At 33.9% G+C, this 16037-nt stretch overlaps 1 protein-coding gene across 5 annotated transcripts in view; it reads right to left on the reverse strand.

The window, feature by feature from the left end:
• Positions 1-16037, reverse strand: part of LOC114523342 (murinoglobulin-1-like) — a 72690-nt gene that overhangs the window by 27821 nt on the left and 28832 nt on the right. Inside the window, exons 27-37 of one of the 5 annotated variants that reach the window (XM_028544235.1) lie at positions 15939-16013; positions 15643-15805; positions 15198-15382; positions 13920-14147; positions 13514-13650; positions 12953-13040; positions 12627-12722; positions 11599-11695; positions 11217-11273; positions 10695-10775; positions 4935-5048 (exon numbers count right to left, since the gene is read on the reverse strand). In XM_028544235.1, the coding sequence (XP_028400036.1) occupies positions 5017-5048; positions 10695-10775; positions 11217-11273; positions 11599-11695; positions 12627-12722; positions 12953-13040; positions 13514-13650; positions 13920-14147; positions 15198-15382; positions 15643-15805; positions 15939-16013 (1239 nt within the window). In that variant the 3' untranslated portion in view covers positions 4935-5016. Of the gene's footprint in view, positions 1-1118; positions 1159-1559; positions 1634-2476; positions 2529-3041; positions 3063-3944; positions 3998-4371; positions 4511-4849; positions 5049-6360; positions 6443-8073; positions 8407-10694; positions 10776-11216; positions 11274-11598; positions 11696-12626; positions 12723-12952; positions 13041-13513; positions 13651-13919; positions 14148-15197; positions 15383-15642; positions 15806-15938; positions 16014-16037 lie in introns of those variants that run through there. The other 4 variants (XM_028544233.1, XM_028544231.1, XM_028544232.1 and 1 more) reach the window with 4 other exon arrangements.

Here is a 16037-nt window from a genome sequence, read left to right on the forward strand (position 1 = left end):
AATTTAGTAGAGTCCTACTATTGCAAATGTGGTTTTTGACCAGCAATTTTTGATACGACTATATATGGTCATTTAATTTTCTAGCCATCATAGCATGAAAAACATTGTTAGGAAGGTATCAACACTAGAAATACATAATTGAAATAGCTATATACTTTTTAACGGAAACATTTAAAGTCGTATTTATTGGTTTTATTTATAGATTGTCGAAAATACGTTGCCTGCGGTGAGAGAAGATGAGAGGATATTTCTCAGTACTAGGATCTGGGGCTAAAAACTGAAAATTCAATTTTTGCACGGGAGATATTCTACAACACTAGCTACATACAGTAGCGTAGCCATGCAGCCTGGCGATTTGTCCCGCTATGCTAATATTTTAGTGTTCACTGACTGTGACACAATAAATTTCTAAAGACATGAATAATTATAATAATTCGAAATTTACATAGCGGGACAAAATCTTCAGGCTGGCTACGCCACTGGCTACATATTACAATAAACCGACAGGTAAACATGACGTTTCTTTTACTACTGTGAGTTTATATGGCAATAAAATTTTACTGTGAATTTCGGTCTGTCGAATTTCCCAATTTTTTAAATGAACTGAACATTTGATGCTTACTCGCTATAAAATAAGGTGAGCAATATATAATTGCGACGAAGTTTCTATGGTGAGCTTCATAGAAATATATCGTCACAATAAAATTGAAATTTAGAGCGTTGACTCAAACGGTATTAGAACGATATATAGGTATTATGCGAATAATGACCATAACGAAGCTTCAAAAAGCTTCAAAATCTTTTCCTATCCATTTGAAGAACGGTGCTATGCCGTGCGTAAGTATTATAGTTGGTTGCGGATTTCAACATATCAAATGCATTTTTGATTTTTTTTAAAAACTTTGCATGCAATAGATTTTAATGGAGCAAAGGAGCAAAATTTGTGAAAGAACATAAATTAACACTGGCGAAAAGAGCTATAATTTTCATTATTTTGAAGTGATAATTAAACAATTCGGTCTTCATATATGATATGAAGAAAGGTTGTGCATGACGAGAGACTCTATTATGTGAAAATCGAATTCAATAATTGTTAATGATTTGACAAAAAGCATTACCGTATTTTTCTATTTCAAAATTCTTTGTAGCGGTTATTCCCTAAAAGATAAATTGTTTTTAGATGTTAAATAAACTTCTTAACCACGAGGCTAAGCCAGATCATGCATACCCACATCAACTATTGATGTATTGATTTTTGCAAGGATGCGCTTCAGTGACACCTTGCTGAGAATTATTATAGACCACATGTCTATAGATTTCCCTAGCTGCTAAACGTCGTTTACACTGGTCGTTTCTTATTTTATTCTATATACTATCACATATATTTTAAGACCTTGTTATATGAGAATGTAGTTAACTTTTTACAAGACTTAACAGCATTGGTCAACCACAATTGAAAATCAGTATTGTAAATCATCAACGAATTCACTACAGGATATGTTATTGGTTTATTCCAACCACCCCCCTGGAGGAGATATTATAATGAACATAAACTTTACCTCGATAGTTGCTTGTATTTTCCACTTTCCTAGAACTGGTTCTTTCGATAGGTTAAGACTTAATCCTGCAATTCCTAAGTGCGTTTTATAACACATACAATTTAATTTCTGAATGTAGGGCATATAGCATGCAGATTAGGCTTTATAATTACATTGCTTTATTAGCTAGTTGCTACTGAATTATTCTCTTAGTCAATATAGCTCAAAACCGTTGGCAAAGTATTCGCAGGATAGAGAAGTGCAATAAATTCAGTATACTTCACGATGAAAGAGAAATACTTCAACGATAGTCAAAGGAATTTGTCCTTATTACGGCTTGTTTTAGGAAGATAATATTGATGATAAATAATAAAACGAATTATAACTGACAAATCATATCAACTTAGTGCTAAATCATAGTTGTACAGCACGACTATTTTTCCAAACTTTTTCGGGTTAGATATGCAATAAAGAAATGGAAAAGTAAACAACACAAAGTATTAGACATGCGCCCACAAAATTTTTTATGCAGTCGTTACTTTTATATTTGTTTCATACTGTCAATTCACAACATTTAACCTTGATTGGTGGAAAGAGTCGAGCCATTAACTTTTTTCTTTTACTTTTTGAATAGAAAGAGGTCAAGCAGACAGTGCATGTCACTGATGTCAGAAAGAGCCGCAGATAAAACAATTAGCTGATGACCGCAAACATATAATATAGAGAAATAAATTTTGAAATATTGACCAAGACATTAATTCCATTTCAGCTGGAAAGAGGATCACTATGAGAGTAGATTTTTAGGTTTGTTGCAGTTTCCTACGGTTAACTGACTAATTACAGTTATTATAGTGTACGTCTTTTTAGGTGCGGTTTTCATTGTGTGGAATTGAACCAAGCCTGCATGCATGCAAGTCGTATATGAACCTACAACCTACCATCGTGTAGTTCAACATCAGTCCACTTCATTATCTTCGAACCACTTGGTTCCTGGAACGAATTTATCAGAATATCACTGTAAAAGAGATGCGTAAGTAAAACAAGAAACGAATTTAAATTGCCTTAGATTAAGGAGGAATTTCATTTTGGACTATTTGGCACATTTGTTTACATTTCTCAGGCTAAGCCAATCAGAATGCCCAAATTTTTAGTACTTGATGTTAAATGATAACGTCATTTTTTAGCGGAAGTCGTCAGTATTTATGTATTCTGATTGGATTACTTACTGAAAATGTATGCAAATTTGCTGATTGGTCTATTTCGAATTTCCTCTTAGATTCATCACTTTTTTATCACAATTTTATTTGGTAAAAACAACTGAATAATTGATTGTTTTAACCATGATATTAGTTGTTTTAACCAATAAAAAATCAGTCCAATAAATTAAGGCAATCCATTTTAAATTATTCACTGTCTGTAACACTCAGAAAAGAAAAAGCCCTAAATATACGGCACTGCTCATTGTTCATAAGGATAGAGAAATCGTCATTTTCTAAAACATACCTGTACTATAACAGAGGACACCTGTAAGAGAAATATATTGAGAAATTTATTTGTTTTTGTTTTGAGTATATATAGTGTATGAATATTTGCATGCATGCATCTCATGCATATTTAACAATTTTATTCCTCATTGTGAAATCCAGAAGGTTCGTCGAACATGTATACAGTTAAGGTATTAACCACACATAGTTCTTCAACTGGCAATTGATCACGTGCGCGATTGGCGTTAGAGTTATATATATATTTTAGTAAAATGGTTTTATACATACAGATATTAAACGCAAGTGAAAAATAGCGTAAACCAAGTTTAGAGATTCATTTACCTAAATAATCTTATATAATTTAATTGACCGATTAATTTCTTTTTGCACCTGCGAACAGAGGACTATGGTAGAGATATGTATTCTAATTCAAAGTCAAAGGTCAGTTGATACTAAATTTGCATTTCGCATTGTTTAAAGGACATTGCCAATACAAATTAACTTCGTCTTATTTTAAAAGACATTCAGTATATTCCAAAATCTTTTTACAGATTTGCTCTATCGTTCTTCGTTGATATATAGAATATTCCGATATCGATCATTTCTAGAATAATAATGGTACACTCCGCCATCTTGGATATGCGTATACCTCTTTTGGTTTATGCATGACGTCACAACCAGGATAAAACTTAAGAATAAAAATTTATATGTAGTTTTCGGAGTTCTTTTAAATATCCAATGTTTTTTAAGAGAATTGAAATTCCCACGAAAACTGAAAAAACAGTTTGCATGTGAATAAGGACTCCCTTTTCTCAAAGTCAGGGTATATGCCTGCTTAAATATATAGGTATACGTTGGTTTATATGCCGCGTCATACGTACCAAGATCCATCACATTACACTGACTTTCATAGTTTAATTACCTTCTTCCCTGCAGGTTTCAATTCGGAATTGACATAAATGATCCTCATCTGAACTAAAGAACAAGTTTTAATGAAAAATCATATTATATTAAAACTTAAAAAAATAAGAACATTTTCGTATTCTTCCCCGAGGGGAATTAGAAAATTTTCCTAAAATCAGATTTTTTCTTAAAATATGAAAGTGATTTTTTGCTTTTTACCTATGTCAAAATAACTCAAACCAATACCTCGTAATGAATAACTAATAACTCATTTTTATTTTAAAAATAGAAAACACGATACATGCAGCTACATGTATACATGGCATGTATTAGAAGGAGAATATGTGCATGAAAAGTTTATATTCTGTCAGTGTTTAACGATTCTCATGAATCATTTATAAATCGTTTTGAACCTGAGTATAATCATTGTATGGTAAAATGTTCACCTTCTTGTCCAGGTTTGTAAATTGGTTTGTCAGTTTGAATGAAAATTTTCACAGGGGTAGTCTCTTCATAGGAAATTTTTGTTTCTGATGTGTTGTTGCCAACCGTTGCTCTTACGCTTTGCACAAACTCATTTGGTACCTTTCAAATAAAAACAAGAATTAGTTTGCCTTCATCGTTTTAATTTGCGTAGTCAATGGTAGGAAATACTACATTGCGCATCCTGCTATTTTGGGTGAAAACGTAAAACACCGTTATTTTATTATAGTTATACGCAAACAAAACATAGAATGCAATTGCGAATGTAGCACATGCAGACGCATACATTATTGCCTGAACCTTCAAAGTTCCAAGGGTTTGCATTATCTGCATGGTTAAGACCCTTACCACCTATGAAAGCGAATTACTTTTGATACGACATAATTGAAAGGGCCGAATAGCCAGTTTCAGATATTGTAAACATGCAGCGTTGACTCTAACCTTCAGTTCCAGTTTTGCAATTTCATTGGGTTGAAAATGGCCTTTTGCTCCACCGTTGATTCCAAAGCGTCCAAGCAGACTGATTTCCACATCGCAAGAAACATTTCCAAAAATATTAACACCAATATTAACAGTCGTCCCACCTCGCAACACTCGTGGTACAGTGATCAAATAGTCACCGTCATTGATTTCGCTATTGCTACAAAAATATAGTAACATAACGATGATGTAAAGACATTAATTTTCAGTTTTGTTATTATACAGTTCTTTAATCATCAACGTATAATTTCACCAGCTATAGGGTGGAATTGGATTATGCAAGTGCAAGAGGCATTTGATGTCTTAATTCATAATAGCTTAATATCGCGAGCCCATTCTTGTGTTAAGTTGTTAACTGACAAAATTATGTAAGTTCAAAGAACGAAGTTGTACTGCACTTCTATGGATTTCGGTTCTGAAATTAAATTTGCCAAATTTACTCAGTCACTAGTTGAACAAAATTATTGACGCGGAGGCAAGAGATTTTCATCACAAAGGTTAGAGAGAAGACGTCAGCTTAAAAAGTTTTCGCAAGTCACCTGAGCACTTGTCAATGAGATCAGCATAATATAGTCGCCTGCACGTCCTTACTTTAGCCGAATATTATATTACAGGCAGCATAGTACAGTTTCCTGCCTCATTCACAGTTTGATTTTTTTTTCTTTCGAGATACACTTTTAGGTATTTAAGTTCACATCATTCAACCATTGTCGGAAGCTTTTTATATCTTGCTTCAACTTTTTGCGCAAATCATTTACATAGTACGCGTATACTTTAACTTGTTTCAAAAAACCTTGTTATATTGAAAATTTTTGTTATGGATGTGCTTATACTTGCATTGTCATGCAACCGTACTTTCCGTACATGAATTGTATTGGAAGACAAACCTCAATGTTGATTAAACTTTTTGCATTAATCCTTTAATCTACTGTATATACTATGCAATGTGCTCAATGATTTGACTCCATGATTAATGAATTTTATTATACTACCTATCTATACATGCGTGCATGCATGCATGTTTCAGATTACTGCATGGAAAAATTCAAGTGGTTCGGTGACAGGATAAATATTTTCTGACATAAAATATATGGTCTTATATAGCTACATATTTCGTCGAGATCAAACTATATATTACATTTACCATTCATTTTTATTGCGGTTATGCTAATTGTGTGTTACACTTTACGATGACGTTATACATATACGCTGTGAATTCATGTGACTGCGAGTAAACATATATTAAACAGACAACTTAGCAAATACTTATATGTATGTACATGTAGTTGTGCGGTGGAGTCATGTGTGCAGTCATGTTATACACAAACAAATATGAGTATAATATGACACATTCATCGCGAACTGTGCACAATAATACAAGTGCATTGAACACTTCATAAAATCATTAGTGTAAATTAGCCAGCAATTAATAAACCGGCATTGTTCAAAACATAGGGATATTAAAATCATACCTGCCGTGAATAATATGGATAAGGTTGAGAAAAAGAAGAAAAATCAATGCAGACTTCATTTCCAATTGTTGCGCGCATGCAGTATGATTTAAAATAAATGTAATAGGATATATTTGTTGTCTACAAGTCGATCACGGGACGGTGCACGTCTGCTCTCAAATTTAATCACATTGAGACACTGGTTATGTAAATATTTCATATTTTTATTTTTTTAAGTCTAAAAGTCAACAGAACAGAACAGAAAGGATATCTAGGGAAAAAGCTGTTATTTTACTGATATATCCTGATTACATTAATATTAAAAATAATATTAAAAATTACGCTCGCGATTTGTATAGGTAATCATGGGATGGCGAATACAATTACACTGAAAACAGAGACTGAATTCATGCAGTTTCATTACCTGCATGATACTAGTTACTTGGGTTCATTGCCGAATCGACGAGTGATATACAATAGCCCTGTCGGATACAATTCCCTTCTGACGTGTGGAATGTAGTCCGTCATTGTTAAGCAGTACCAAATTGCTCATATCAAATGCGCATCGCAATGGCTTAGACAATCGTGGACGGCAAAGAAAATATATTAATGCCAAAGACACTTTCACTCATCACAGCCTAATTAAAATTTCAGGTAAAGAAGTGAGCGGCAAAAAAGAACGAACTGTCAAGAACACGTGTCACGTGATGGTCTTCCTCATACAAAAACCAGCCCCACTTAGTTTACCCGCACAATGTCTCAGGGCAATATGTTTTGCATATTTCTATTGTCCGTTGCAAGTGATCAAGTAATGCCGGTCCGTGAAGCGATCAATGGATCTTTGATTCTTGTGTTAGTGTGTTAACGGTGTTTATTAAATCATTTCCATAGTACCGTGGGCAGGATTTTAGGGTTTAGAAAGTGACCTTGGCCTTCCAATTTTAATATCAAAGCACGTGCAGAGTAATAACTACATACATCAGGAAAATCAGATTACTTTCAATTAGCTACTTCCCTGCTACTCCCATCTTCATACGAACTGAAACATAGTTTGATTGACAAAGATATTAAAAGGCGTACCAAAGAAATGACGACCAAGATTGTAGTTATTGGACAACGGCGCCAAGTTATGGGACTTATTTTTAAGTGGCAAAAAATTAAATACTGAGAACTCAGTAAATATCTTCAAATAGTAAAATGGTTTTTGCTCTATTCTTTAGTACTTTTATTTCCAGCTCGTCACCAACACGACTACAGAATCTTTCGACTATCGCATCTTTACCGGGAACCTTTCCATGCAAAGTAAAGCTTGAAATATGTGGTCGATCGAAAAAAATCCAAGTAACAGAAATTATTTAAATTTCGCAATAAGATAGCCTGCACTCGGGCTTCCCATAGGGCGCAAAAGCAAGTAAAAAAATCAGATCGCAGGAACGCTGCTACTGGAGCGTGCCAATCACTATCCAGCTGTCGTACGACCGGTTCCTGTAGGCTTAGCAGAGTGACCGGTACCCAAAATTCTAGGACTTGGTTAATATAATTTCACTTGTCCTGCCAAATGACCGGAAACATAGAATAAAGTTTAAATCAAGTCAGCAAGGAACAAAAATAGCCGGCAAAACACATGCAGATCTTTACAGAAGAAATTTTGCAAAATTGAAATCATTTATTGAACAGAATTTAAAAATTGTATTTCAATTCATTACTTGAACATTAATTAATAAAGGATTCGCCATCCTTTCTATCCACTTTTTCTTTTCATCGCCAATGCTTTACATCTACGATAAATTTTCGAGATCATCTTCTCTCTGAAAATCTGTTTCATTCTCTTTCCATTCCACTTCGCAACTGTCGTAGCAGCGTTGAACACGATGGAGGTTTTGTCGCCTTCAGTTTGGAAGTAATCACTTTGTCCTATCACCAATGATGTTACACCATCATATATTTCGTCGCAAGGACAAAATTCAGGTATTTCATAGGAACTCAACTTGCGGTTCTGAGTCTTCTTTGTTTGTATATAAGCTTTTTTCACCTTCATACGTCCATTAATGCTTTTAACACGCGTCACTAATGCAAAAGATGACACGAGGGTGGATTGCTTACTCGCATTTTAGGTATTTGATTTGAAAGTAAGAGAAAGAATCAGTATATACATTTTTTACATATAATGATGTGAAGAAAAATAGTTATTGTTATAGCTGCCAGCTACTCATTTTCATTACAATATTACAATATTCTTTGTGTAGTGCCCCCCCCCCCCCCCTACAAGTTCTTCATTTTGGTAAACGCGTGATGTTTTATGTATCTGCGAATAAAAGTACCCTGACTACCAATAACCACAAAAAAAGCAGACATATATATGTTCACGTTTAAGACGCATGCAGCAGACGCATTAGGGTCATATTTCCTGGTCGAAATCCACCTGTTAAAAACCCAATTTGGAAAATTTTAAAGTTACAGAAACGAATGCAGAAACGAACCTGGACCACAGCATTGTTTGAGGTAACGCGACCATATAAGGTTTATTTTAGCGCTCGCCGCAATACTGTTAAAGTTACAACATCAACTTTAACATGATAATAGCATCAGTTTAACGGTGATTTAAATAATTCACAATTTTGTATTCGCGAAGCATAACATGCACCATGCATACTGTTGAATTACTAAAAATTTAATTAAATTTTATCAGTTGCATGAATAAGCAACAGGACATAAGACGCCATTAAAGCAATTGGACCTGCAATTAAAAGCTATTCAAAATTACTAAAAACGGGATATTTCTATTCATGCATGGGCAAAGTAGTTCTGAGGCAGGTTTTTTACACATGCGCTGTGGTTTAAAACTCGGGAGGTAAGACAAAAAAGTTTTTTTGCAAAATAAGCGATCGTCAAATAGCAGAATCTCGTCGGAATTTTTACCAACAATATTGTCTAGTAAACAATATTGAGAAAAAATGAGCCCATGAAAAAATGAGATTTTTAAAATCCTATGAAGTTTCCCGAGTTTTTAGGCGTTTTATCTCTCTATATCAACTCTGGTCTATTGCATTGAGCAATTTGCGGCCATGCAAGCATGGTTTTTAACAATGTATCCTGCACTTAAGATAATTATATTATTTTAACAAAAGACAAGGTTTGCAATAAAACAGACCAGGTTACCACATACGTCTCGGTCAGGATATAGCTACTTTGGCTTGAAGTGAAAGCGGTTTTTCAACTCTGCTCGGAGATTTACAATTACATCCGGGTATATATTGTGACAGAATATAGCGCGGAATCCCATTATAGTTATGCCCATGCGCGAAATTTGAACGAGATTGGCTGAGGCGGAAAGTTTGTATTTCATCGGGAACGTCAGAAAACTGTCATTTTTCAAAGAATATTGTAAAAATACTTGCAAAAACACTATGAAATAAAAATAGGCAAAATAATTTATTTATGATATGGATAAACAACGCGGATCGGATATATAATTATATATTATTATTATATTAATATATTTATATATATATTATATATATATATATATTATATATATAATATATATATATTATATATATTATATTATATATATATATATATATACGGATGAGCGATGAAAGAGGAGCCATATTGCCTACATAATAAATTAATAATCGATATTCTTTCAAGTAGTGTTTTTGTTTATGCCGAATTTTTTGTAATTAAAACTTGAAAATACAGTTTACTATATAGATATGCATGAGAGCTTGTATGGTATGTTGTTTCGCAAAAACATATAAACCGATTATGAAAAGCTCGACATTACTTTAACTTCAAAAGGGTTTGTGAAAGTGTGAATTTGTATTTTGATGAAATAAATCTCACTTAAAAACTTTAAAGTCGGCTGCAAAATCCCAATATTCGCTGCATATAAATATTGAAAGAATAGCAACTACGTTTAGTCTTTGGATATTTTGTACTGTTTTGATGTTTTGAAGGTTGAATTTTTAAGCTGTAAAAATTCATAAAGTGCCTGCTGAATGCGACAAATGAAAAAATCGGGTGAGGTTTACTTCATTTTTGTGAAGATAGGAATGCTAACGACTAATTTGAGTCATTTCATGAATATAAGTTTAGTTCTCGCTAGCCCAGGAAGTTATTTCCATCGTTTGAAATGGCGAGGAGTTGCTGCATGCATGTATTCTTAGTTTTAATTGTAATCTGCAACGGCTAAAGAGTGATCAAGATTCTAAGTTGCACGACACACATAAAGGCTAGCACAAATGCAAAACAGTCAAATTGGTTGCTCCTGTAGGGGTGAACCATGCAAAACCGTTCGTGAAATAAAATGCACCACCTCCCTATATACCTAGAGAAGCACAAATATTACTTACGATATGTGGAACAATTGATATTCTTGTCAAAGAAATCCTCGAAATTATCCACAGATAAACATTTCGGACACTCATTTCCAACTGTATTAAAAGATAACATGATTATAGTCATTAGTATAACGTGAAAATTTCGTTTATAGAGTGACTTTTTGCAATGTATAATAAAAAGTCGTATAAAAAGCCCCTTTATCCCAATAATAAATAATAAACAATTAAAACTAGCAAAACGTCTATGAAATCGTTAAACTGTGTCAACTTTAATTAAAACAATTTGCAATGGACCTTTTTCATAATGACGTCAAACGCGGAAAGTCTGATGTTACAAGAAGTTTGATTGGCTCGACAGTTTTGTGGAGCCAATTAAATTTCGTGTAACATCAGACTTCCCGCGTTTGACGTCATTATAAGAAAGGTCTATTGGTTACCTTGGATTTTTCAATTTTTTAAAATGAGATAAACACGAGACAAACAATTTCAAATTTTTTGTTTTATCACAGATGATGATAAATTAGAAAAACTCACTCCTTTCCCCATAGCAATCTTCCTCTGTAATGTTGTACATTACTTTTCCTTGACTCTCTATAAATTAAACATTTACGGTGTTTGTATTATAAATGCCGCGGAGGACGCATACACGGCTAAAATAGCTCAGGTTGAGTCAACGGATGAAAAAAGGCTAAACGAATTTCATTTAAATTAATATAAATATTAATATAAATTATTAATATAAATATTATTAAATATAATCAATATAAATTAATTACTTTTGTGATTTCACTTTATGGTTTGATTTTGACGCCTCCTGTACCCCTTCTGGGCTAGCTAGCCTTGGAGGGGGGATGGGGTGGAGGAAATCTATTCCTGGGTTCTGCATGAATGTGTTTCTAGTACTTGAATGATATACCTGGACTATAATAATCATAAACTCTGACAACGCCGGGCTTTGTTTTTTTCACCAAAGTACTTTGAACAATATCAAGAGAGAAATGCATTGTTTTAATCTGGAAAGATAAAAATATTAAGTTGAACAAGACTGATCAAGATCTTTATGAACGATGTCCTTTTGGAATCTCCAACTATTCGATGCTTTGACCATTGATTTGCCTATTTTCTTCAAAATTCAGAATTGGAAACTTTCGAAATACTGCGACATACATATAAATTATAATCGCATACATGAAAAAAACAGTTGTATATGATGTACACATTTTGTTGATTTGTTTAAAAAACAGAAATTTTCGCACAATTTTCACTGAAATTATCTTTTAAGCAGAAAACGCTGATCGCGTCCAATGCATGTCGCATGCATGAAGTTAATTATTGCTCATTGTTTCCTTAATTCACATAGAATAGGATTTTCAATTTTATAAATTGAGGATCGATGTGCACCGTGTATATTTATAATGAATGCATCTAGTTTCGGATCCAGGGCAAGCCCAAAAAATTACTACATCCTTAATTGAATGCACTATTTTTGCTTTCTATACTCATTCTAATATTTAATTCTACATTATATTATAATATAACATTTATAGTACGCGCGTGCTGATTGGTCGAGAAGCGTGTTTCTATAACTGTATAGAAACACGGGAATTTTCCCGCCGAACTTGTCAAGCGAAGTAATGTAATGAGAATTTGTAATTGAATCGAATTATAATATTTGTACAAAATCTTTTTATTGAGTTATATTATAAAAGAAATAGAAAACATTTTTTCCTGTGTTTCTATACAGTTATAGAAACACTTGTGGGAGTTTGGAAGAACTCGAAATAACGTGGAAAAACTCGCCATACGGGCTCGTTTTCCCACTAATTATTTCTCGTTCTCCCAAACTCCCACGCGTGTTTCTATAACTGTATAGAAACACGGAAAATGTTTTCTATTTCTTAAATATGAACTAGTTTCTACTCATATATGATTGGTATATCATACCTCATCAAAGTAAAGGATAACATTTTGTCCCTCAATTTCATAACGCTTCAGGATCGCTGATTCACCCTCGGTGACAAGATTTCCCTGCTCCAGTTTCTGTCCAAAAAGATGCAATGTGAACTTTATCATTTTTACGGCAAGTACGATCAAGAGACTACAAGACTACAATGGCAAAGTTTGCGTATCGGCAAAATATTGTATAATGTATGAAATACACCTCGAATGAACTCGACGGTATGTAGAAGCGCTGAGGTTATGACGATTTATCGAAATGTGCAGAATCTTGCACGAACTTCTCATCAATCAACTAATGCATTATTTATCACCTCCTGGAGTGATTCTTCGTTAGCAGTAAATCCTGACACAAGCTTGACGTCAACTATAGCCATATTTGACACATCTTCTTTCAACCATCTATATAGTATAATTATAGGAAAATGCAGACTTTTAATGACGATCTACAAGGATTTACGAAGTATATGTGCAATGGGAACAGTAATTGCTCGAAAGGCTGTGCATTTTATCACGACCATGCAGCTATATATGCTGATAACTGCAAATAATAATGCAACTGTGTGCAACAATCTCGCTATGTACGTGTGTATCAAAAAAGGGATTGTTTCTGGTGATAATCAGAAAATATTACATTTTGGTGAATTACATCGTAAAATGAAAGCACTATATTGTAAGAATGATGGTTCACTACACTATAATTTATTTAGGTTAATTAAACTATATAGGTTTCCTGGGTTTTTAAAAATATTTTCTACTGGATACTTCATTGCTTAAAAAATAGCGTTGGGTTTTATATTGTATAACAGACGATGTCAACCATCTTAAAATACATTGTTAAAAATGGGCAGGAAACTATACGAGTCGATATTTACTCTGCAAAGATCTTTAACTGCAAGGGATAACAAGTCGTTGTTTCTTCTTCTGCAATTGCTTCCCGACGTTGTACAGAAACATTCACATTGAAAGCCGGAGGTTTCTTCGGCACTGGAATGTTGTATTTCACTGACGCCTAAAAATTATTTTGCACCTTTTAATTTATTGTTTAGGACTACAGACTATATCACGGCTTAGTATAGATAAAGAACACTATATATAACAATTCGACGTGACTAGAAGACTTTGTAGAAGGAATGGGAGAGGGCTACATAGGCATTTGAGAGAATTTTTTTAAGATGCCTGCCACCTGGATATTCCAACAAGATAATGGAACCTGCCACACCTCCTGGGTAGACAAGCAATGGCTTTCAACAGTCAGTTACTGATTATTCGTGTTCCTACCTGAAGCAAAGCACATCCTGACCCAGATGCTTTTATATTCACTTGATCTGGTAAAGCTTCACTTGGGATTTCCACACGTTGCAAAATGAATTTATTGTCTCCAGTGAGCTGAAAATCGTGCCCAAAAATGTCCCCAATATTCGTCGATATACTTAGATTCAAGGGCGAATCACCATGATATGTTTTCTGAGCAAATTCGGAAAGAGCCTGTAGCGCTACACAGGTATCCTAGTCAACAATAATAAAATATTGTGAAAGTTAGGTTTGTATATGTAAACAAACGGTTTGTGCATAATAATCTCAACGGTACTTTTTAAAATACGATGTGAAGTCACACTATTATTACTTATACGTTCGTATAGGGCTTTTAAACTAATATGAACTGCAGGGTACAAAAAAAAGAACTTTAGAAATCAAACTATTGTTATAATTGAAATGCCTGATCAATTTTCTAAGCCCACGGGGCACAAACATGCGCACAATCGAATAAAATCTACTGCATGGCACAAACTGCTCATTAATTTCGCACCATGCAGCGTTGTTCAAGGTTGTGCTTTTCACCGGTGGATTTCGATCAAGAACTTTTCTCAAGACGGGTTTTGTACGTACGTATTTTTTACGTCGGGATATAAGTCTGGACGATAAAAACTTTTCTTTGCCATGTATTACTGCGCAGAATTTTGCTTTTATAGAAGCTATGTGAAATTCAAAGGAGGAGCAGAAAGGCTTTTGTGCTTATGACAAAGATATGTAACATGTGCATAAAGCTGACAATATTTTACGCATCCAAGGGCTTAGCGTAGTGACGGGACATTTAAATTATAACAATAGTTTAATCTGTAAAAGTTTTCTTTTCTTATACACCCTGTAGAGTTTATGTTCAGAAAAATGCGAAATTAGGCAATTTTTACATCGGAGACATCCTCTATATATGAACATGATAATTCTTCATCACATGTACAAACACGAGAAGTTGCATAATTGAACAAATACACACCAGCTAAGCTAAACCAATGGAACATATTAGTTGTCGAATTAAAAAGACAACGTTTGAGTTTTGTGATGCTATTTATGCAATAATCCAATAATAAACCGTTAATATAAGCCACGTGCAAAAATAAGCCGTTTTTTAATGTCACGGCTCATGTCGCACATGCAAGGCGAGGATTCCCTTTGATATCTTTGGGAAAGACTGAGTTGAAAACTAGTGGACTGGTATAATTTAAGTATACTGCTGATAGACGGTATTAAGAAGATAAATTTCCATATTCAACTAACTTGTGTTGAAGAAAATCCTCCAAAGCTATTGCGCTGTTTAGATAGCCACCTAACTATCTTTACAGTATTAATTGGGAAAAAATCTCTGCGCCTGAGATACGACAATAAAGCATAACCAGTCATTTCCACATCAGCGGATCGCGATCCACGCTGCCCATTGCTTCTTGACCAGAAAAGTTGATTATCTAAATGCAAATATCTATGTTTGCACAAATGAAAGCAAAAACTTCTTTTGTGTGAAATTTAATTTAAAACGTTGGTTCCATGCAAATAGCAGAGCAACAGCCGTAGACATTGCAAAAGCTGACTAAATATCGTGACTATATAACCAAGGAGAAGTATAGAAAATATTTTTTTCGAATGAGATGATAATAATATACGCCATTTAGTTTTAGTACGCCAACTATATAGTAAAAAAAGATTAGACCTTTTCAGAAACAGTTACCTTTTGAGATAGCCTTTTTCTCCAAGCGATCCATCATAATTCGAACCATCGAATGATTTGCCAACGTCAATGTGTATGTTATTAATGACGTAGTATATGAATCGTGCACATCATTATCTAGCTGCTTAGTAATGCAATCAAGAGCTTTAGATACCATTTTTGTCTAAATAAATTTTAAAAGCATGCAGTTTCAAATTTCAATATAAAGAAAAAGGAGAGATTTTTGTTTCCTCTGCATAATCAGATTTGAACATACATGGTGTATTATCGTGCATACATTATAACCACATGCATACCTCAACACCAATACCAGCCTCCAGCAAAGCTATGGTCACGTAGGCAGTAATGGTGAGTTCACTATTCACTCCACCCTAAAAATTTGAAGATTTCGCAAC

Source organism: Dendronephthya gigantea, unplaced genomic scaffold, assembly GCF_004324835.1.
Source record: "Dendronephthya gigantea isolate DGI-Jeju-01 unplaced genomic scaffold, DenGig_1.0 000027F, whole genome shotgun sequence".
Classification (NCBI taxonomy): Eukaryota; Metazoa; Cnidaria; class Anthozoa; order Malacalcyonacea; family Nephtheidae; genus Dendronephthya; species Dendronephthya gigantea.